This window comes from Botrytis deweyae (genome assembly GCF_014898535.1).
Source record: "Botrytis deweyae strain B1 chromosome Unknown BDEW_023, whole genome shotgun sequence".
Taxonomy (NCBI): domain Eukaryota; kingdom Fungi; phylum Ascomycota; class Leotiomycetes; order Helotiales; family Sclerotiniaceae; genus Botrytis; species Botrytis deweyae.
The window spans coordinates 218,797-241,496 of NW_024066230.1; the positions used below are offsets into that span (position 1 = coordinate 218,797).

The following is a 22,700-nucleotide window of genomic DNA, read 5'->3' on the forward strand; positions in this document are numbered from 1 at the left end:
ATCAGCCAATGGACATTTCTTTCGAAAGATTTGTTGCATATCGACATCTTGTCGGTCCCGAAGTTCATCTCATATCTCGCGAGGCGGGCCGTTAGATGCGAAATGATTGGTCGCTTATGACGACGGCGCAGTTGGATATTTCTACATTTGATACTAAAAATTGAGTACATGAAGGAGCTGAACACCAATAAATTAGAATAATGCCTCAGTTGTTGCATTCGGTCCCGACAATGGATATTGCGATGATTTTCCAAGTGGATGGGTTTTGCTTGATGGTTACATATCGCAACGCAGATTGATCCCAAACGGTCTGCTTGCGCCACATGTTGAAAGATTGGTACCACCCAAACCAAGTATTGATAAATACAATCCTTCCCTCAGAGCCTTCGGTTAACTGACTGATTATATCCTAAATCAGATATTTGCCATATGGAGTAACTTGCTGTACTATACGCGTTTTTCGTTAGCTCCTTCATCCTGTGAAGTTCCAATAACAAGTCAAGGATTTCTCATTCTCATACGGATCCATACTTCCACCTCTTGAACTGAAGAAACCGTTTGGTCTAACTCACTCAGTTGAAGCATAAGATTAAAGTTGTCACAAAGATCAAATGCTAAACCAAGCTCCAGATTAGTGTCGGCGTACTAGATACATCCACAATGAGTTGGAAAAGATTTAGTAATTGCCGCGTATTGGCTGGCGAAGCTGGCACATAGATTGTACGTTGATTTTGTGTTCGTTGCCAAGATTAATACTGGTAGGCGATCAACAAATCGGAGAAGGAATGTCCGACCCCCCTCATCTCCTTCACCGGTACCGAGATTTTGATGGATTTTGTCCGACTTGTCCTGGGTGCGATATGGCATCGGGCTAGATAGGTTTGGGAGTAGTTTAACCTAACTGCAGAACGGTTCGCTGGATCATGTGAAGACACAAACGAACTTAAAGAGACGTCCACGTCAATTATTACTACTAGGTAGACCAGCTTCACTTGCTACGTTCAAACGTTTTCACACTCAATAGCAACCAAAATTATCTTATGAGTACAATGCAACCGTTGAATTAAAACCTACCTCATCGTTCCAAGATGAGGGACATAAGCCGACTTGATTTCCCAACTTCCCGGCGGGCTGTACAACCAATGACTACTCATTATATCACGGACTTCAGCTCGAACATCTTTCAACCTCTTCTTATTCATCTCACGCTCCCAGGTATTCATCTCACGCTCCCAGGTATTCATCTCACGCTCCCACGTATTGATCTCGCCAAGGTCGTCAATCATCTCTGTTGTCGTAACAAACTTGCGCGGTCAAAGTTGGCCTAGGAAGGTAAAACGAAGAGAAGCAGGGTTGGTCACTATTATATTAATGGGTAGCATTGTGAAGGTGGCCTATTTCTCATGCCAATTTTCCCAATACAATTCCGAAGTACTCTTGGTTACAAAATAACGCTCATATTGTTTAGATCCTCGTCAAGAGAAAACGAAGCGGATCTAGTTACTTTTAATAACAGAATAACATTCGCGTGTTCTCTTAGAAGTTCGTTAGCAAAATAGAGAGTTCATAAAACCTGGAAAATCAGGGGAAGACTTGCTATTTGGCCAGATGCCGACTTTATGATGTCAAGAATAACGTGCTTCGGATTAGCGTCTGTCTAAGGAAAGATCTACTTAAGTACCCAATGCTTCTATCTATTTTGTCTACTCGCTAGCCTTCATGTAGATCCGGCTTGTGGTACTTGACCTAAGAAAAGATCAGCACCTGGTTTCTGGCCTATAGAATCCATCCATGAACTTCTCAGTGTGCCAGGGATTTGGGCCTGTATCGCCTCTGCTACTTCCTGAATCCGCGCCGATCTAGTGAGCCCGCCAGCTTTCTGAATGATCTTCGTTGTCTTGTCCGTAACAAAGCTTCTTGCTTTTAGATCCATAGTCTTATAAAAATCGTCCACAAATTCTATAAACCATTGCGAAATACCCTCGGCCAGAGCAAGATTTCGTTCCCAGTTTATTAACTCCTCAAGAAGGACCAGGTAGACTGTTTGTAATATGGCCTCGTTGTCTGGAAAGTTCATATAATCGTACGTCGCCATAAACCTCATCAAATTTTTGAACTGTTGCGATGTATTGAGCGCTTCCCACTTATCTTTGCCTATAAACTCCAGGACATTGGTTCGGTGTAACTGCCCCTTTAACGCATTCAGGTCTCTATGGACCAAGCTCAGAGCGCCAGGATATCGATAGGAACCGAGAGCTGAGAACAAATGATGCATCATTGTTCCCATTTCGCTCGTGATAACACTTTTAACTTGTATCGTTGCGAATGCATCCCATGCAGCGGTTGGTATTATAGCGCGAGTAGGTATCAAACCAGAAGGGAATTTCTTGACATTTCCCGATGCCGTAAAGATAAATTTGGCCAGTACTTGTTGTTCGAATACATGCTCAACAACTGTTTCTGTGGTACGTGGTAAATTATTAAGCAAAATCGGCACTGCACATTGTGTCGCAGCTTTAGAGAAGTCTTGCCCGTAATTGCGGTATACGAACGCGGTGTACTTGAGTAATCTTTGCCAGTTGGGATACGATACAGACTTTACTGTCGCTTTTGTGAAGCCAATAGCAAAGGCTGGAAACTGACGCCAAGCGGTTCTCTCCTCAATAGATCGGAACCCTAGGCTAGTAATACCCGAGTCTGGCCCAATATCTTCCGGGTCTTCATATTCCAGTTCTGAGCCATCGTCATCGAATATCCCGGAATATGGAAACGTTTCAGGGGAAGTGGAACAGAACTCTGGATCTCCTGGTTGAGGTCCAATAAATAAATCTCCTGCACCCAGCCCCACAGCACATGTGATGAGATAATAATTGCCAAAAACATAAGGAGCGGGGTATTTTATCACATCATTAGGGAAATCTCGCGATATCATGGATTTTCCAGAGAATGATCTAGGACATATCGTCGGCAGATCGGAAGACTTTGTATGGCTCAATATTTGCTGAGAGGTGTCATCACCACTCCAGGGCGTAAAAGAACCTGCGACACTTTCCAGGCTAATTTGAGCACCACTAATACCTGCTTGCAAGGAAGGGCAGTTCTTGTCGTCGGATGTAATGGCCACAAAGGCATCGTGAAATGCACTAATTTTCTCATGTATCTCTACTTTGCCCGTGCTGTATGAATCGATTGTAATGTCCAATTGCATAGTAGGCATAAACCCAAATCTAGCCGTGCCAGCCGTTGAATCCGAGAATCCATCGCCTAATAGCATAGCCTGCATTTCAGAGCTACCATTAGCAGTCCCCAAAGAGGAAGGATAGTATTGCGTGATTGGGGTCGGTGTTGATGTATTGAAGAATACCTCAAAGTCGGCTGCCATCTCAATATTAGCATTTAGTGTAGCGACAATCTGCAGACTAGGCTTTATGTGAATGAGGCCGGGTACGCTGAATTCCTTGGAGGTCACTGGACTAGGGAATACATTTGCTCGGGTATTAGGAAGCTTCAGTCCACCATATACTTGGATGTCAAGCATAGCGATTACTTCAATCTCGCTCTCTGAGAAACCATAGGCCTGTACAATGTTGAACGGGACAATGGTACCAACAAAACTATAACCAAATCTTGTTTTTGATGAGACATTTCCACTGAAACCGATGGAGGCATAGTTGTCATCCTCACCTTCACAGCTCTTACTGCTACTGTATAGTGGAGATGTGAAGGCTTTTGCGAAAAGAGTGTGGTCGAGGTCACCTGATGCTTCACTTCGAACATCATCAAATCCTAAGATCATTAGTATCTTGAACTATTGGAAGTGTAAATGATAATAAACCTACTAGATTTCCATGATGTTGCATTTGGACTAAAAAATCTCTTCGAAATATCATCAGTAGATCTTTTTTTCGACTCGCCAGCACTGTTGACGACCGTGTTCCAATAACTTTCGAGATTGCTGTAGTCAATACGTATGTAGACATCCCCAGCATCTCTTTTAACAAGACCGAAGTCATAGCTGATTTCTAGATCTGATACTGTCCGATTCGCTGCGCCTGTATAGATTGAAGGAAGCTTCTGATTATCGGATAAGGACAGACTGTGAGCAACAGCATATGTTCCCGGACCACAGCCTTCTGGTAGCTTGATAATGGTTCCATCGACTCCACCTTCGAGTAATTCATGACAGTTAGATGGGAGACTGTTAGAATTACAGAAAATCCGTACGTTTTGTCGGCTTTTCCCTACGGGACAGCCCAAAAAAACATAATCCGAGCCATCTCGTTTGCTCATAGTAGTCACCACACCACTAGGGCCATCAATAAGTACAAATCCAAATCCTTGATTATCGACACCACCTGCACCGGGTCCTATATTCATAGGCAACCCCAAGGCTTGCAAGTCCCATTTCGGTACATCTACTTTCTCGGGTAGTGTTGGAAATATTCTATCCAGTGCCACGGGGAGAAATGGACTATCGCTGGTCGGAGCATTACAGCACAATGATTTAGAACGTCCTGAAAGTGAACAAAGCTTGTGAGAATCTCCGTAGTCATCTAAGTCAAGCTGTATATCATTACTACACGTGAGGTTAGAGCTATATTCGGTGTGATGGAGGGGATTAAATTTACTCATCGCAATTATTCTGGTCACAGCCACCTTTACCTACCCAATGACATCCGCTAATATGCGGGTTAGTCGGACAGCAAAGCTTTCGGTCTTGTGGACCTGAACCTCCCTGATCAAATGCACAAATCACTGCGAAAGGTTAGTAAGCTAGACCCGAGAACTAAAATCTGTATTGACTTACAAGGATCATATTTGCTAGCGACTGATTCATAACCGGTATCACAATCTTTGCCGCATCCTGCATATTTGCATGACTCTATTACCTCTGTATAAGTTGTTGTCTTACAGCAAAACACCTTTTGCCCCGGACTGAAGCATTTCGGGCCATCTATTCCATAACTAGATTGTATCAGCGGCATTGAATTTAAATAGAAGGGCTGCACTTACTTATCATAGAATAAAGTAACTTCACCAGTATGGCAAGTTCCATGACAGCTCCGTCCACTCTCTCCCCCTCTCCAAGTACAAGAAGGTGCAGCATCAATTGGACAGCATATTGGTTTACCTCCGCTACAACTATTGGCTCGGCTAATCTCGACCTCCTTTCCAAGAAGACATCCACCTCCGCATGTACCCATATAGCATTTCTGGCCGTTCTGGGATGCCCAATCTGAAGTGTCAACTATAGCCTGATCTTCAAGAGCTTTGGAGCTGATGGAGCCAAGGTTTTCACGGCCAAGTAATCCAGAGAGTGCCGAAAAATTATTGTCATCCATGTCGACTATAAAAAATTAGTATATAATAGCGTGGATGGTGTGAATACTTACTAGCCCATATCAAAAGCCCACCAAGTCTGTGTGGATAAGTGTTAAAAATCGTTGACAACCGAGGGATTTGAAGCTTATTTATACGTACCCAATGCTGTTGGCATATTCAACTTTTTGTTTGAATGTTGTTTCGTTATCATAAGAAATCCATTGATCGGTATTGTAAGTGAAATAATTGATCGCAGCAGCCTCATCATATTTAACGTCAATTTTCTGATTCGGGTCATTGAGAATGTCTTGGATCTCAAAATATCCTAAGATTCCTCCCTCTCCAGTACAAGGACCCTTATCAGATGCGCCAGAAAACAGACATCCAGGGGTCTGGCAGTTAGTACTGGATAGTGTGAAAGCTCTGCCATAAAATCCAAGCCCCAAAACAACCTTTTCAGGTGGGATATTGTTTCTCCATAAAAGTTCCATCGCGAGCTTAATCTCGGTGAGATTTGTGTGGGCCTGCACAATACTTCCAATGTGATTGTGACTATCCCAAGCCCCATGTAAATCATAGGTCATCATGTTAATCGAGGTAACATACGGTAGCATTTTCGGACGATCGAACCACCGAAGGTACCAGTACGAGGAGGGAATTGTAAAGGTTATGCCGAGACTATCTCCTTTTGGGCTGTTATCGAAAGTTTCTCGTAATTGCTTGACAAGCAGGGGATAGCTTTGCACATCGGTATCACTGCCACCACGATCTTCTGCTCCTGGATATTCCTACATGAATTTAGCTATGAGTGCTGTGAACAAGGAACAAATATTACCCAGTCTAAATCGACGCCATCGAATCCATAATTCGTTAGAAACTGCAAGACATTTTGAGCAAACAGTGTTCGGTTTTCTGCATTCGCAGCAATGTTAGGAAATAGTGGCTGTGTAGCAGTTTGATCATCGCTAAAAGCCCAACCCCCGATTGAAACATACACCTCCAAAGCAGCATTCCCAGACGTCGAACTTTTTACATCTGCAACTTGCTTGAATAGATCTTCGTTGATCGTGCTGTCCATCGTTGTTACTTCGAGAGTGTTTGGGTCAATATAGGCGAAGGCAAAATTGACACGCTGAAGTCCATCGACTGGAATTGCATTCGGAGGAAACAAGTGACAGGCACGGGATGCAGACCTGTGTTTGTCAGTAAGGACTTACAGCTGAAACTACACCACAAGTACATTACCATGACTCGTAATATCCAATGACGTTATTTCGAACATCAAATGAGCTTCCTCCATCAGGAAGCGAGGGTGTACCGCAGTTGCTTTGACATGAAGAAACATCGCAGAAATCCGAAGAGGTACCGCAAAATCCTAACACCAGCGTCAGTACTTGACATTGATAAATATACAAACGGCAGCCATCTGACCATATCTGTTTCAAAAGTTAAGCGTGTGATTTACTCGATCGGAAATTCTAAAACTTACTGACTACAACAGATGTTCAATGGACATGTAGCCCCAGCTACCTTTGCATCTTTGCCACATTCGGCCACAGTACTGCAGTTGGATACACAGGTATCGCCACAGTATGTATCGCCATAGCCGCAGAATAAAGGCTCAAATGCACCTCCACAGCAAGCTCCATTCGGACAAGGTTTGGAGACGGAACTAGACCCATAATCAGTCTTTATTTCAGCGAGAGCACACAGTGGAAGAGAACATACCATGAAAAGTCATCTCTTCTTAAAAATTCAACATTTGAGATGGCATCTGAAAGCGACAAAAGATCTTGAGAATTGGACTCGGCGTGGGTATCAGAGAAGAGGGCACCAAAGACTGGAAAGAAAGAGGTATATAGAATGCTTATAGACACGAGTAACCCGCAAAATATGAGAACATAATACTTGAGAGAGCCATGAAAAGACATATCAGCTACCAATCGGCTGATGAAGCCAAAAAGCCGCTATTGAAAAAGATCAAAACAAGCCTGTGATATTTTTGTCAATAGACTGGAAGTTTTTTTGTGAAAAATTACTGTTGTGAGAGTTAAAATTATGGCAGAGGGCAAAGATATCTTACTAAACGAAGGGAGTGAGAATTCTTAGCGTGCTCCTTCATTCATTGTGCATGCTGCCTTTTGAAAATACTCACGAACAAATTTAAATTAACGAAAATTTCCTCAGCTCATCTCGGGAACCTCCATTGGAGCTAGAAGAGTGCAGATGATATCAACAAGTATAAATATTGAACACAAACACAGAGATAACGGACAGGATCTCATTCATCACACCGTCACTCAAGACAACTGTCTATAACACACTATGACATCTGATTGTTGGGTATCTCATAACCTGGTCCTAACCAAAGGATGCGTCGGATTAACATCTCTTGTGAGGTGGACATTGTTGTTATTGTTCGTGGGAATCAATGATGCTCAAGTCTTCCATAACTCATTAGTTGATGTCGGTTTTCCTGGTATATCTACACTTTGTCTCAATGCTTTGAACAGCTCTGTTGCTTGTAATGATAGCCTTCCGACAGCGATTTGGACTCCTGGTGTATATCTCGACGTCGATTCTTTGGCATCGCTTTGCATTCCAACATGTAAGGAATCCTTACAAGTTTACCAATCATCCACGAAAAAAGCTTGTACCTTCTCCGATGTATTTGTTTCAGGTGAGGATAATTTGGCATACCCAGCATCAACTTGGCCTGACCGGTACTTATACTATTATGAGATATTATGTCTGAGAGACGTGTGAGTTTTATCTTAACTCCCTTTTCAAGAAAACCAGGCACAGCAGCTAATATTCCCGGACAAAACTTAGTGCTTCTGCTCAATTTTGCAGCTCAGTATTCGACTCATGGACCACACCAACTGCGGAAAAAGCAGAGCAAGATTGCTCCGATTGTGCACTTGGAATCCAACAACTCGAGCTTGGTTCACCATACGGGTACTTGTCTGATGCAGCTGTCGATTTCGCTTCTACCACATCATCTTGTGGCAAGACAGGATATCCTTACACATCACCAACTGCTATCGCCCTCAACAGCTCATCGACCTCTTCTGTCACAGCCACGCCAACTCCTTGTGCTACCCCATATACCATAAAGAATGGAGAAGATTGCAACTCAATCGCGCGGACTCAAAAAGTATCCACATTTTGGCTGCTGTACGAGAATAATCTCCAGGCATACTGCGCCAATTTTCCAGCTCCTGGAAAATCCGTATGTATACCAAAACAATGTGATGTATACACAGTCGGTAAGAACGACACATGTCGAAGCATCATTTCCACCGTCCCGGGAGACATCACTTTGACACAACTCAGCTCCTGGAATCCAAATATCAACATAGCATGTGGTAACCTAGGCCAGCTTTACGGCACAGAAATATGTATAAGCCCCAGAGGAGGATGGAAATCATCTACCAGTGACACTTCACCAAATTCCATGATGACTGCCGCGTAAGTGAAATGTCTCTCGCTATTGATCATTAGTGAGGCTCATAGCACACGGTTACAACAACATTCTCGAGGTGCTTAGCTAACTGCGATATAGGCCTGTGCCAGCAACTATCGCCAACGGTACAAACATCTATTGCGCAAAATACTATGTGATACAAGCGGGAGATAGTTGTGCCTCGGTGTCTATTCAACAAAGTATATCTCTCATAGACTTTTACTTTTTGAAGTGTGTCAGCCCCTCTACCTAACTCACCAGTTGAAGTGTTGTGGTACTAACCCATTGAGCCCTAATATCAACAGCAACTGCACAAACATTATAGCCGGCGAAAGTTACTGCGTAGAAGCGGTAGGCTCTATATCCACGTACACTTCGTCTCAAAAAGCCACAATTACAGCAAATCCTTGCCTCCAAGCATCGCCGCCCTCGACTTGCCTCCTGCCGATTGATATTACTCTCTACCCAAGTGCACCGTATTGGAGCGAGGGGGCCTCCGTTGTTGGAAACAAAACGATAAAATGGCTGGACCCTGTAGCTTCGGACACAATTCCCACCTGTTACGAGTATCGGGAATACTATTCCTTGAACACGACCAATACTACATTTCTGAAACTTGAACGAGATATCAATAAATGTGACTGGGTAGCCGGCATAGAAGAAATCACACTGGCAAACTTCCTGTCATGGAACCCATCGTTGGCAGCACAGGATCCTACAAATTGTACTCTTTCGCCCGGGTATCGTTATTGTATTCAAAGATATAAGCCTACTCCGAGTAAGTTGGTTCTATCTTCGTGTTAGTATGACCTGACAAGTATAGCCATCGTCCCAACATCTACAAGCATCAATAATCCATTCATCGCTGCTACCGCCACGGATGCCCCACCTGGGACAGCTAAAAATTGCGATGCCTATGGCTCCATGTACGGAGGCGATATAGAAGGTAAATATTTCCCATCTTTCAGCATATGATAAGAGCTAAAACAATTCAAGACATCACGTGCGATAATACTCTCAAATTTTATGCCATCGATCTGCCAAAGTTTTACGCTTTGAACCCATGGGTAAACTCCGATTGTTCTGGATTCTATTCAGGGTTGAATTCTACCTCTTTTCGATCCTTTTGCGTTGGTACTTCGAGTAGCGCCGCGAGTGCACCACCAGCACCTGCTCAATCGGGCATCGTTTCTACTTGCAGCGAGTTCTATACCGTCCAGCCAGGTGATACGTGCCCCAGTATTGAGCTTCGATATGGGATTTTGTTCGAGCAATTCCTTGCCTGGAACCCAGCCGTGCTTCAAAACTGCACGCTCCTTATAATTGGGGATTCTGTTTGTGTTTCTGCGCCTACTCCAGCTTCTAACATACTCACAAGCACAAGTGCAAGCACGGCCACTCCCACTGAGGTTGTGTTCATTGGTTAATTGTGGTATTTTACCGCATAGGTGGGTAGAACCTTGGAACTACAGCATGCGCGGAAAAGGTAGATATGTCTTGCTTCTCTCATCGCTAGCTCCAATTTTACTATTCAGAATACCACATCTTGCTCTCTTACTTGATGAAACTGTGATTTATGTACGGGCACCAACTGGAATTTTCGCAGAACTTGCGCCAATTTCACTTTGCTTGCAGATGAACCTTTCCATACCCAAAAAAACAGCTGCACAAAAAACATACACTGAACAAGGAATTGTAGAACGCCAATGTTCGAGAAGAAAACGATCTCATATTTTTATACTATTTTTAATCTAATACGAGATATTTTCCAGTTAGAACTAGCTACAGAGAGCAATCTAGTTATGAAAGAAGGAACGCAAGTTAACAGCACATACAAGTCCTAGCCTTCATCTCTTCGTCAGATGGACATGGAAATGTGAAGCAATCTATAATACCATCCATCGAGCCTCAACCCTCAGTCTAATTCATGGCAATGCCACCCAATTTTTTCATAAAATAAAAGAGAAAGAAAAGTCAGATTACAGAAGAATTTTTGAAAGGGTGCGCAGAAATCACGTAAGACAATTCTACCCCTCCCTACCCTTTTTAAGAGAACCAAAACGCCAAAACGACCATGGGATGAATATACGTCTTTTCGTCGTCATCAAAGGTGGTTATCGATAGTCGTGGTTGTTATAACTCCGTTTCGATCGACCGGGATAAGACATCTTACCAACGTCTGCCTCCACCTAAAGGAGCGGCGTTAGAAGATGAAAAATTGCCTACCAACGGCTCTGTTAGTCCCATCGTTTGATGGAACAAGGAAGAGTGAGAAGGCAGGAGGATTTAGAATAACTTACCACCGCCACCACGCCCACGGCCACCGCCGTAGCCACGTCCACCATAACCTCTGCCTCCGCCACCACCTCCATATCTGGTCATCTCAGCAAGACGAGGATCAATGACCTGCTTAGCTTCAGTGAGAACGTTCACGAGATCACGAGCCTGCTTTTGATCTAGGGAATATTGTTAGCCAATGTAAACCTCAAAGCGGACGGGAGACATACTGTCAGTGGTGAAGAGAGTGATTGCGGTTCCCTTCTGTCCAGCACGACCTGTACGACCAATACGATGGATATAATCCTCCGAATTGTTAGGGTAGTCATAGTTGAACACATGGGTAATGTTTCGGACATCTTCATTGATGGGTTAGCAAGAACAGAAAAATTTGGTATAGCAACGGTCCAGGGCGGCTCATGAAGAAGCTGCATTTGACTGCATCCAATACTCTCTCGGCGACTGGCATGAAACTGTCCAATGCGGCTTATGCCAGGGTAGGTGATCCAACACATCCAGGCTCTCTGGGATGGGAGTCTTGGAGACAGCTTGATCAAGTCAAGAAATGCCAATTCCATATCTGGTACCTGTTAAAGTACTGTCGAGTTTGGAATTACGAGCGCAGCACGGTCATGCTACACTTAAGGATCCAAGACACCCTAGAATTAGAGAACCGAAAGATACGATAGGGCCCGGGCAATGTAACGCAATCTAGGAAGCGCCGAAGCGTCGAGAGTAAAGCACCACTAAAAAGGCTACTGAACGTTGCTGTGAGGGGGGAGGGGGTTTTAATCATACCAATACCACGCGAAGCTACATCAGTAGCAACCATGATCGGGCTCTTGCCAGTCTTAAATTCATTCAATACCCAATCACGCTCATTTTGTTGCTTGTCACCGTGAATAGCTAAATTTTGTTAGTGATGTTCACGTGGAAGTTCACAATAGTACTTACAGAGCGCAGGCCATCCATCTTGTCTAAGGAAGCGGGTAATATCGTCAGCAACACGCTTGGTTCCTGTGAAGATCAAAATCTTGTTATCCTTATCTTCCATAATCTTTTCCAAATGTTTGGTCATCTTATCGCGCTTCTCGAATTCAGAAACAACTTCGACGATTTGAGTAATTCTGTGATTAGCAGAGAGCTCCAAGGAACCAATGTTGACTTGAATGAACTCATTCAAGTAATCAGAGGCAAGGGCTCTAACTTCCTTTGGCCAGGTAGCAGACCACATGCAAGTTTGTCTGTCTGGTCTGATTTGTCCAAGAATCTTACGGATTTGTGGCTCGAAACCCATGTCCAACATACGATCGGCCTCGTCGAGAACAAGGTATGTAACACGACGGAGATTAGTCTTGCCAGACTCGATCATATCAATGAGACGACCTGGAGTGGCAATACAGACCTCAACACCCTTGGCGAGATCGCGGATTTGACCACCCTTAGGAACACCTCCGTAAACACAAGTGTTGCGAATACGGGATGACTTTCCGAACTTGGTGATTTCTTGTTGAATTTGAACGGCCAACTCACGGGTAGGTGCAAGGACCAAGACAATTGGGCCGTCACCAGGAGCGAGAAGTGGTTGTGCGTTGATGTGTACGATAGCTGGAAGACAGTAGGTGAGGGTCTTTCCGGAACCAGTCTCGGCAATACCAACAACATCACGTCCAGAGAGAGCCATAGGCCAACCCTGAGATTGAATTGGAGTAGGCGCTGGGAAACCTTGGGCCTTGACTTCGGTCATGACGTATGCAGGGAATCCAGCCTCATCGAATGTCTCGACGGGTTTTGGAATGTTTGGGCCTTGAACGGCAATGTTGTGCTGAGCTCTGAATTTGGCAACATCTTCTTCTGAACGAGCAGCAACGACTGGATCCTCCTTGTAGAAAGATTTCTCGAACTTTGGCATGGTGTTGAGATCTGCGTGTGGAAGTTAGCATTTTGTTTTGCGGAATTTTTATCAACAGCCTTTCGAACTCACCCCAGTTTTGCTTTTGGAGGTTAGCACCAAGGTTGTTCATGCGGTCTCCACCAGCACCACCTCCGCCATATCCACCACCTCCTCCGTATCCACCACCACCACCTCCAGAGTAGCCGTTGACATTTCCACCACCACCTCCGCCGCCTGTGAAAATTGTTAGTGATGATTCTAATCGAGTAAAATTCTGTTTGCATACCTCTGCCACCTCCGTAACCACCTCCACCGCCTCCAGAGTATCCATTAGATCCACTATAAATTACACGTCAGTAAATATCAGCAAGTCGGAATGAATGAATGAAATAAAATGGTGCTACATTGTGATGGCGATGAGAGATTAGGCTTCGGCTTCAAAGCGAAACGCTAGCCTTAGCCTTATCTCCCACACACTTAACACAATGCAACGCGATGCGCGAAAACTTATCAACAATATCTAAACTCGTAGGTTTTTGCATACCCATTCGAATATCCATTGGAGTAAGAGTTGCCTCTGCCATATGAGGAGTCTCCATTTCCGTACCCGTTACCGCCACCACGGCCGCCGCCACCATATCCTCCTCCATATGACATATTTGCGATAGTTTTTGAGAGTGAGAAATTGAAAGAGAGTGTGATGTTATGATGGTGATTTGAGATTTGCTTTGATGATTACTGCGAAAATGACTTCTTGAGTTGATGAGAAGAAGTCTGGCAGATGAAATTATTGTTGTTGATGAGAAGAAGTCAAAAAGCAATGGAAGGTGAGGAAGAAGAGGTTTGAGTAAAAAAAAGTAGAAAGGAAGCTACGCTATATTCTTTTGGGATTAGCATGAGAGAGGTGTGACTAAGCCCAATCAGGATTTAGCGCTATCCATTTTTCTTGTTCTTGGACCCTGAAATAAGATCTTGTCTCCAATTGAATTTTTCTTTTTCTTTCAGCCAATCAAAACAATCAGATTGTTCCAAAATACTGTAAATCTCTGAATGCAATTTTTCTTTCTCTATCCCTCTTAAACTGGGTATATCCACGTCTGAAAGCTTTTTTACCTTGCCGTCGTGACTATCTTCTACTCCGTACCTCGCGTACTTTGTACGTACCCTCGTACCTTAGAGCTACCTACTGCGGACCCGGTTCTATACCTTGAAGATTCTACATTTCAATTTTTCCCTCCACCGCCACCCATGTCCCAGAATCCGGTCTCCATCTGCAAGGCAATTAGTAAATGTTTTTATGTGTATTTCTCTCGCCTCTGTGTTGTTTCTGAGGCTTTCTCTGTGCTGCACGGTAGATATTCCTCTTACGCCCGTTGTCCAGGTGTGTTTGCTACCCCCATATTACAACGCAGACAGGTTCCAGGCCGAGGGAAGCGTATGGAAGTACGCAGCTTTTCGATCTCTGAAAAAGGTATTCCAACTAGTTAAAAGATGCGTACCTTTGTTGCATGAACAAATATTTTGACCAATTCCTCTATCCTATGGGGTGACTGCAGCAGAGCATGTTTTTCAAGCAAAGCTGCCCGAATGGTCAATACTGTCCAATCCCCATGAGTTGTAGGGTTATTCTGTCACATACCTGATCCAACTTTCACTGCTTCCGTATAATCATCTGCAACATAATTTTCTATCCATTTCCAATAGACATTTCCTTCCCGTTTTGTCTTCGGGTCTGCATGTAATCGTTTTGCTATCTCCCCGTAGCCGATAAGACAAGGCGCCATGGATATTTGAAGAGCCAACCAGTCCTCAGATTGTCCGATATCGAGAACATACCTATCAGTTTTTAGTATATCATTGCTATCAAGGGAGAGATATCCATGTACCTTGTGTATGCTGTGCATGCTATTTCGGTACTGTCAAAATTAATTCGATTTGTGAACGCGAAGAAGCTTACCTTGGCTCTCTTCGCAGGCTTCTATCTCTGCTTTTGTCATACCAAAACCCTCACAGTAACTGATATGCAGCGCCATCTCCCGATGGATATGAAGTACGATACCTGCAGACTGTATCAAGAGTTAGCACACACCATATCCAGAAAGGGTCTATATTCATACTGCAGCAATGCCTTCCATAGTTTTGGCTTTGTACGAAGCTAAAGCAGTAGCCCTAGCAAATTGCACCTGTAAATTGTTAGACCATATGGATAAAAGTTTGAATGCTCTGACAGACAAGGTAAAGATAGTCTTGAATAAGGTAGTACTTGAATGACTCCAGTGGTAAGGTCCCGTCTCCAAGTCCTTTAACAAATGCATGCTCAGTATGGTCTCGCCACGCTCCTTTAACATCCGGTCTGTCCAGAAGGTATTCCACAAAGTGACCCCTGCGATGATCAATTCAGGAACTTAGCATCACTTGGGAAGATAGACTTACGGAGCGAAAGGTAAGGTGTAAGTCGAATGGAAATGATTAATCGGACCATTACCCTTCCCCAAGTCTGGCGCTGTTCGTATTCCTGCTTCAATGTATCGACAAGCGCTTCTCACAGCTTGTACCACAGATAGTCCATTCGCAATGTTCGAAGCAATGGCGGCTACTCCCATTTAGCTTCTGTTTCACCAGGTATACATGAATAATAAACTCACAAGCCATCGAACATCCCGTTCCATGGGTGTTCCGTGATTTCTGATACCTAGTCCGGATTTCTGTGATGACTCCCTCTCCGTACAAAATATCAACCATGAGTTCTTTTTCTTCCTCCCTAGTAGCTACTGTTCCATCTTTCTGTAAAGGCAGATGACCTCCTTTCACTAGTACATATTTTGGGCCCAGTGATTGTACCGATTTCGCTATCTCTCTCAAGTCATCCAAGTTCTTAGGTTCTTCGACAAACTTGCCAGCATCGGAAAGGAGTAGTTGCGCTTCAGGCACATTGGGTGTGAGAACAGTGGTATAGGGAAACAGAAGTTCTCGTAGCTGGCGGATTGCTGTAGAAGGCAAAAGCTGTGATCCACTTGTAGAGATCATTACCTCTTGGATGTCAGACAACTTGTACGTCGATTTTGGGAAAATGAACGCACAGGATCAACGATCAAAGATTTCACGTGATGTCTTTTTAATGCTTTTGCCACCACTTCTACTGTTTCTCCAGATGCTAGCATACCTTAACATATCGTCAGTATCTAAGCTATCCGGATTCATGATCATCTCATCGTCAATTCAGACATAAGTCTCGGGCAATTTACCAGTTTTCACTACATCAACCCCCACATCCCCAACTGACACATCAATCAACTTCCCAACAAACTCGGCAGGAACATAATGAATATCCTCAACCCCCAGAGTGTTTTGAGCCGTCAAGGCTGTTGTGGCAGTCATAGCATAGCACCCATGAGCAGCAATCACTTTTTGGTCGGCTTCAATTCCGCTGAGATGATAACCATTAGTCTGTGGCGGGGTAAAATTGCGGAAAGGGAGGATGCCGGAATACTAACGCTCCACCGGAACTATCAGAACCCGCGATGACGAGCACACGTCCTACTCCCATAATGAAATTGGTGATGTGAAGAAAATTGCTTATTATTTGCGAGGGAGCAACATCGATTAGGAATCACTAGTCGTCTTTAAGATGCTAGGATGCAGTGCCATTATGTAATCCGCCCTAACGAAACTCAACCCTCAATCTTTATTTACCACGTGAGAATCTTTGAAATTTCGTTACGATTTGAAGGAATTAAGTAAAATCAAGATTTTAAGTGGTAGAACCAATGAATTTAATTTATGTAAATTTTACCGTGTTAAAAACCATTATCCAAGATGAAGATGAAGAATATTCGCTAAAAACAATATGAAAACAACTTCCCCCCTGCCCCCCCCCTCCAAGACTCATCCTGTGTTGTTACTAGCATCCAGCCCTACTAGACAGGCTTTGTGGCGTCTATCATAAATAACTGTCCCAGTTTGACGTATGAAAAATCGTTATAAGGTCTAAGTACGATGAGATGTAGGTAATCTAGCAGGATCATGTACTCCCTGCATAGATTGAGGAGGCGACGAGTTATCGTGGAAGTAGGATCCTTCCGTACTTGACTTCTCCCTGATTACTGAGGTTCCAGATCCACCCATACCACTGCCACGACGTTCTCTGATCTTCACTGTTGCAAAAAGAATGACTGCTACCCACAAAACCCACATAAAACCCGCGATCACGCCGTATGCGATCTCACCCTTTTTACTATTGTCAGCTAACCTCAGACCTAAGCCACCGTTGATAATACCAAGAGTAATAACCGCACGGCCCCACCAAACATGGGGATAAGTTGCAACATTGGAACCACCGCGACGCTTGTATAACATGTGGTGCGTCAATCCAGTGATAGGCTGAAGTAGTAAACATCCGGCGACAACAAGGCCTATGATTGAGTGGGTGCTCCCGAGGAGATTAGACATGTGTGCGATCCATACCCCCATTCCAAGTGACGCAAGTACAATTATATAAGCGCCAACCATCCAGCCGGCATGGAGCCATAGCAAATTACGGAAATTAAAGATCCTAATCGCGATCGCACCTGAAGGGAAGAGAATAACGTAGGCAAGGGAAGCCAAAACGCCATGTGCGATGGTCACTCTCGTTATGTCAGATGGTCCAATCGCAGCATCACTAGCGCCAGAGGATGTTTGGCTGGGCGTAGAAACGGATCCAACCGTCAAGAATGGGTTCGTGCTTTCTCCGCCGGTGGCTGTCTGTAAATTCAAAGTGGCTACTCCGTATGCATCATGAAATTCGATATCTGCATCGACGCTGTTGGACGATAATGCAGCGCCGGTCTTATGGGCCCAAATCCATGACGAGGAAGAATCAGTGAAGCTCATAGATCCACCGCTCCAGCCATCACAATTTGAACCTGTCCGAATGGTTAGAACAGGTGCCAGATGGTTTTGATTCCGAACATACATCTAAAATTGGCTACCATTTGACCATTTATTATACCAGAACCATCCAGTAAAGTGACCTGAGCAGAAGTGTCGAAATTTGGCTCTACATGCCCAACGCCGAGCCTAGGACTGATTGTGACATTGCTCCCAGTCGAATCGGCGTACATTACAAAAATGTTGGCACCTCTCATAGCGGATCCTTGTCCAATGCCTATCCAAGACATTGTATCTGGTCCACTCATCTGTATATATATATCCCCTGAGCCACTCGAAGCAGTCGAGGCTGGTATGTTGACGGCAAAACATACATCACCCGTACAGTAGGAGACATTCTGAGCGGATATTATCGATGCTAATCGATTAGTGGTGACTGTAGAAGCAGGGGAAATATCACTCACACGCCAGAATAGCACCAGCCAAAAAGCGTGAAAGAAACATCATTGAATTTATGTGCAGTTGATTTACTGAACAGGACAAAACTTATGAAAGAATGAAGGAAGTATAACGGTTTATATGTTCGTTAGCACTAGCTCCTCTAGTAGGGTTTATCAAGACTCCTTTGGTGAGGGGTAATATGGCAAAACTTAAAGATAAGTGACATATCAAGACGGGGTTATGGGACGAAACTCAAAAGTAAGTGACATATCAAGACAACCACACAGCCTCTCTTGGCAAGAGCATGAGAAGCTAACCAAGAGATAACATAACCGCGTGGTCTTCCCCAAACATTTCTTTGAGGAACCATTATTTGTATTGGGGACGAATAATGAAGGCGTCGACAAACGCAGAATCATGGGTCGAGAATTTGCAGGTAGAGATGGTCCTCTGTGACATCCGAGTGATGTTACAGTGACACCAGAGGCTTTTGTAGAAACTCGAAGATCAAGCAGGCCAAGGTGTGACGTTCTCCGGGATCATTACTTGACTTGTAATCTAGAACTTACAAGCTCAAACTCAATAGCTTCACGAAGCACTAATCGCCAGCTTAGCGATGTTCTCATATGCATGAGGTGCCGTATTCGTTTAATTTGGCTTGCTTGTAGTAAGCAAGGGTAGAAAATTTAAGCAAATTTAAGCAATTTTAAGCTTCAATTAGACCGCTTTTAACTGGGGCAAATCGATTGAAAGATGGAAAGCGTACCCCAGTTTACCAAATGAATGGGTATGTGAAGAGTGATGTTGGTGATCTTATCGTGTCGGTAGCGAAATGGGTTCCTGCATTGCACGGCGGAACAATGTTTTGATGTGACATGTCAACTTCATGATGAACTCAATTTTCGGATGATCGATTGCCAAGCGTGGCTGTCAACGTAACCGGGGATAACTCCATATATACCTTATTTAGCCAAGGTGTGGACACACGAGGTGATTCGGGCTCTCCCCTTGCCGGCATTGTTGGCATTGGGATTTGAAGGCTGGGTGACGTTGAACCACATAGAAGCTTCAGATAGTAATACAATAAGAGAATTATAATTCGGCGGTCTGGGTTTGTCCCGTCGACAAACGTGGGAGAGGCAGTGCAGTACGGTAGCCAAGACGAAGCAGCTTGGCACAATCACGACGATTGGCTCGTCAATCTCTCGATTGTGGCCACCGTACCTAGTAGGTACTTGTATAATTCTTTGGAACGTCCAAGGAGTACCTACCTACGCAACGAACATTTGATATCCAGATTATCTTTGGATGTGATACGTGATATTAACGTTACTGGAAGGAACAATTCCATAGGAATTAAGTGACCATGGATATAGGAAATCTTTTGAACGAAGGATAGGACAAGATGGCTCAAACATGAGACGAGAGCTCAAGTGCACCAATCAAGTTGAGACTCGAGAGTCGCCGGCTATTGTTACCATGACAATACGCCAGAAAAGTATATTCACTTTCTAATTAACTTATTGTACCCTGTTCAAGTGAATTTCTAGGGCGAAACTTCTCCTACCTTTGCCTTTTTATTATTGATGCAGGCCTTGACCATGACTGCATAGCCTTGCTTCACCTCAACAATGCGTCGCGCTCTCCAAGCAGTGCTCTCCCGCCGAGCGCTAATATTGCCTCAATCATCTTGCAATCTTGATCACCATTATTCTCATCGTGCTTTGAACAGGCTTCTATATTCAACCTCACCGCGACTACTCCCGCAGAAGCCCACCACGTTCAACATAACCTATCCTAAACCTGCGCATGATTCGGGCCCAAATACAGAATACGATGGACACTGGGTGAAATTGATCAAAGAAGTGGTTGAAGGACAATCTAGTTCATTGTGTCCTGTCAACTGCACTGGCTCGGTAGCCTATCGTACATGTTACAGTGCGTGCGACTCTACTCGCTGGAATCTATTTCGACAGGAGTTTGATAGGCTGATTCTGAAGAAGTGGGAGGCACAAGCAAAACATGGTGTGGATCCAGATGGTGCCAGGTTCTTGTGGAAGCTGTGGTGGTTTGACGCGGATGAAGGTGCAGATATGACCTCATTAAACATGTATGTGCTTGCCGTTTCGCCAGTCCAGATGCATTGGTACATATGATATAAGTGCTGACTACTATAAAGCAAGTTTGCAGATGTTCCTGGTATTGGAGATAACAATCCGTCTCACCATATGGACCCTGATTTGAATCCAACCCATGCATTCTTTCTCCTAGTTAATGAAGAAGTCATTGCGTCTGTTCTGGAAGGTCCAGCAAAAGGCGAAATTCCATTTGTCTATGTTGTAGACACTCATTCCTGGCCTCCGTACGAACCCGACGAGGACGAGATTGAGGACGAGATTGAGAATGGGCAATGTAAGGATGAGGATTACAAGGGATATCTCAAAGTAGCCGTTGAATTGTATGGGGAATTTTGGTATTTTGTATCCACGGGACATTTCGGAATGGAGGAGCTTGCGCCTTCAGATGAAATAAGCAAGGACATGTTTACCGAATCAATCATGTGAAGCATTCACACGGCGGAATATGACTGACTTTCAGGGGCGCGAATGTCCATTTTTGTAGGTAGCCCTCGATACTAGAACATTTGGAAGGAGTGTAAAAGCCCTATATTCTAGCCCCATCAGTGTCCTTTTCAAGCATACTCCACTTATCAATATGATTTATGTGCACGCCTTGAATTATTGCACACCCCTTTTCCAATCTTCCAACACAACATCCAATCCTCCATCCCAGCACATAAAGTTTATTTCTACCAATTTATTTATACAACCTCGTAGTAGAAAGTCCGTCTTATGGTTCCAAAGATTAAGGATCTCGCCATTCCACCCACCCCTTACCACGACATAACCAACATACATCTTTCTGATTCGAGCTATGAAGCCTCACTTCCACATTCTGGGATAACCCCGAGGTGTGGAATCCCCTTTTCAAATATTCCCTCTACCTATCTATCGCGTTCCATGCAAACCATCCAGTGAACCGCTCGCCCGAACAAGTAGAGAGTAATTTGCCGCACCAACGATCTGTTGCATTCTTAACATACCTACCACCAGACACACCTCTCTCCCCCAACCTCAATTGAGCTTCTCCTATCCTTCCTCACTCTCCCCTCTCCCCTCTCCACAAACATTCCCCATCAACCCCCATCAACCCTCCTTCACACCTCCGCAATCCAGCTTACAATCAATCATTCCATAATCCAACAATCAATTAAACCACGATCCCCACTCAAACCCAAGCCACAAGCATGGGAGATAAAAAGACAAGACCCCACGGGGTAATTGAAGGAAAACAACATAAGTTTAGACACAACTAAGAGAGAAGAAGTGAAAGATGCAAGAGAATAGAAGGGATAGGGGAGAAAGGAAGGAGTACATATTGATGTATGATTGAATCCACTTCTCACCTACATCAATATGGAAACTAATACTTAACCATAAACAACCCAATTTAATCCCCTGCCTATTGAAGAACCTACATATGTGCCTGAACATACACATCCATATTCTCCACAACTTCTTCAACCCTCACATGACCTTCGTCTACTTAGCACCCAATCTCACATCTTCCACTCATTACTCATTACTCACTACTCTACGATTTCCAATCTCCTCTATCTACTCACCTCTTCCACTCAATACTCATTCACCACCCTACTCACCACCTCCTTTATCTTCCTCAAGTACACCTCAAGTATACTATCTACTCCCCCTTCTCTCACCTGATCTTTTCCTTCCCTCCCTCTAATACCCACACTCTCTTTCTTGCCTTCCTTCAGTACCCGCCCATTTACACATCCACACACCCCATCACCTCTCTCCAGTACCTACCTATCCACCTACTTCCCTTCCTCTTGCCCTCTCCTTGAGCCCCCCTGTAGTCCCTCTACCCCCTCTCCCTTCTGTCTTCATCTTCCGCCTCCATACGATAACAGAACCAATCCAATCCATCCCATCCCATCCCAGCCCCCAAAGACAAAGAATAACAACAATCTATTATCTTCCTTATCCCCGCCTACATCCCTATCCCTCTCCACAAATCCCCTCGCCCATCCACCTAAATATTCGCCCCATCTCCTCTCTTCCCCTCTCCCCCTCCAATGAATTCCCCTCCAAAATAGAAAAACCATCCAACCCATCCAACGCATCCAATCCATCGCACCCCCAAAAAACAAGAACAACAAAAAGCACAATCCCCATCTCCATCTTCATCCTCATCCCCATCTCCATCCCCATCTCCATATATATCCATCCTCATCCCCCTCCACACCTCCCTACTAATCCCAAACAACCCCTTTCAACCTTCCAACCCCACCAAATCCATTTCTTCAAATCCCTTTCTTCAACTCTTTTCCTCAACCCCTCCCAACCT

The 22,700-nt window shown here is 44.3% G+C and overlaps 6 protein-coding genes across 6 annotated transcripts; 2 read left to right on the plus strand and 4 right to left on the minus strand.

Moving 5' to 3' along the window:
- Window positions 1–1,047: 1,047 nt before the first annotated feature.
- Window positions 1,048–7,253, minus strand: EAE98_008627 (uncharacterized protein; the record flags this gene model as incomplete). The annotated part of the gene is made up of 12 exons (XM_038956250.1): window positions 1,048–1,535; window positions 1,598–3,786; window positions 3,840–4,576; window positions 4,629–4,755; window positions 4,808–4,965; window positions 5,014–5,347; window positions 5,394–5,419; window positions 5,482–6,110; window positions 6,158–6,515; window positions 6,568–6,697; window positions 6,816–6,994; window positions 7,051–7,253. The coding sequence occupies 11 exons, from the start codon at window positions 7,251–7,253 to the stop codon at window positions 1,718–1,720; spliced, it is 4,950 nt and encodes a 1,649-aa protein (XP_038807331.1). The 3' UTR covers window positions 1,048–1,535; window positions 1,598–1,717.
- Window positions 7,254–7,647: 394 nt separating this feature from the next.
- EAE98_008628 (uncharacterized protein) lies at window positions 7,648–10,215 on the plus strand (the record flags this gene model as incomplete). The annotated part of the gene is made up of 6 exons (XM_038956251.1): window positions 7,648–8,084; window positions 8,155–8,793; window positions 8,888–9,019; window positions 9,079–9,566; window positions 9,612–9,734; window positions 9,785–10,215. The coding sequence occupies 6 exons, from the start codon at window positions 7,648–7,650 to the stop codon at window positions 10,213–10,215; spliced, it is 2,250 nt and encodes a 749-aa protein (XP_038807332.1).
- Window positions 10,216–10,957: 742 nt separating this feature from the next.
- Window positions 10,958–13,616, minus strand: EAE98_008629 (uncharacterized protein; the record flags this gene model as incomplete). Its single annotated transcript, XM_038956252.1, has 8 exons — window positions 10,958–11,010; window positions 11,089–11,244; window positions 11,296–11,424; window positions 11,864–11,971; window positions 12,020–12,988; window positions 13,050–13,193; window positions 13,246–13,298; window positions 13,504–13,616. The coding sequence occupies 8 exons, from the start codon at window positions 13,614–13,616 to the stop codon at window positions 10,958–10,960; spliced, it is 1,725 nt and encodes a 574-aa protein (XP_038807333.1).
- A 435-nt stretch (window positions 13,617–14,051) lies between these two features.
- On the minus strand, window positions 14,052–16,506 carry EAE98_008630 (uncharacterized protein; the record flags this gene model as incomplete). The annotated part of the gene is made up of 12 exons (XM_038956253.1): window positions 14,052–14,230; window positions 14,459–14,538; window positions 14,599–14,795; window positions 14,846–14,864; window positions 14,917–15,025; window positions 15,077–15,142; window positions 15,192–15,342; window positions 15,393–15,552; window positions 15,605–15,989; window positions 16,040–16,122; window positions 16,205–16,386; window positions 16,454–16,506. The coding sequence occupies 12 exons, from the start codon at window positions 16,504–16,506 to the stop codon at window positions 14,183–14,185; spliced, it is 1,533 nt and encodes a 510-aa protein (XP_038807334.1). The 3' UTR covers window positions 14,052–14,182.
- A 341-nt stretch (window positions 16,507–16,847) lies between these two features.
- Window positions 16,848–18,656, minus strand: EAE98_008631 (uncharacterized protein). Its single transcript, XM_038956254.1, has 3 exons — window positions 18,293–18,656; window positions 17,914–18,246; window positions 16,848–17,863 (listed from the first exon to the last, which is right to left on the minus strand). Exons 1-3 carry the CDS (start codon window positions 18,333–18,335, stop codon window positions 16,947–16,949), a joined length of 1,293 nt encoding a protein of 430 aa, XP_038807335.1. The 5' UTR covers window positions 18,336–18,656; the 3' UTR covers window positions 16,848–16,946.
- A 1,244-nt stretch (window positions 18,657–19,900) lies between these two features.
- Window positions 19,901–20,833, plus strand: EAE98_008632 (uncharacterized protein; the record flags this gene model as incomplete). Its single annotated transcript, XM_038956255.1, has 2 exons — window positions 19,901–20,379; window positions 20,449–20,833. The coding sequence occupies 2 exons, from the start codon at window positions 19,901–19,903 to the stop codon at window positions 20,831–20,833; spliced, it is 864 nt and encodes a 287-aa protein (XP_038807336.1).
- Between the last annotated feature and the right edge of the window lie 1,867 nt (window positions 20,834–22,700).

Excerpts from the sequence above, each read along its gene's own strand:
- EAE98_008631 (XM_038956254.1), bottom strand. The coding sequence starts at position 18,335 with ATGATGTTTCTTTCACGCTTTTTGGCTGGTGCTATTCTGGCGT. Across the intron at positions 18,247-18,292 it reads GGCTGGTGCTATTCTGGCGT|CATCGATAATATCCGCTCAG; the intron begins GTGAGTGATATT and ends CTAATCGATTAG. Across the intron at positions 17,864-17,913 it reads AATGGTAGCCAATTTTAGAT|GTTCAAATTGTGATGGCTGG; the intron begins GTATGTTCGGAA and ends CCATTCGGACAG.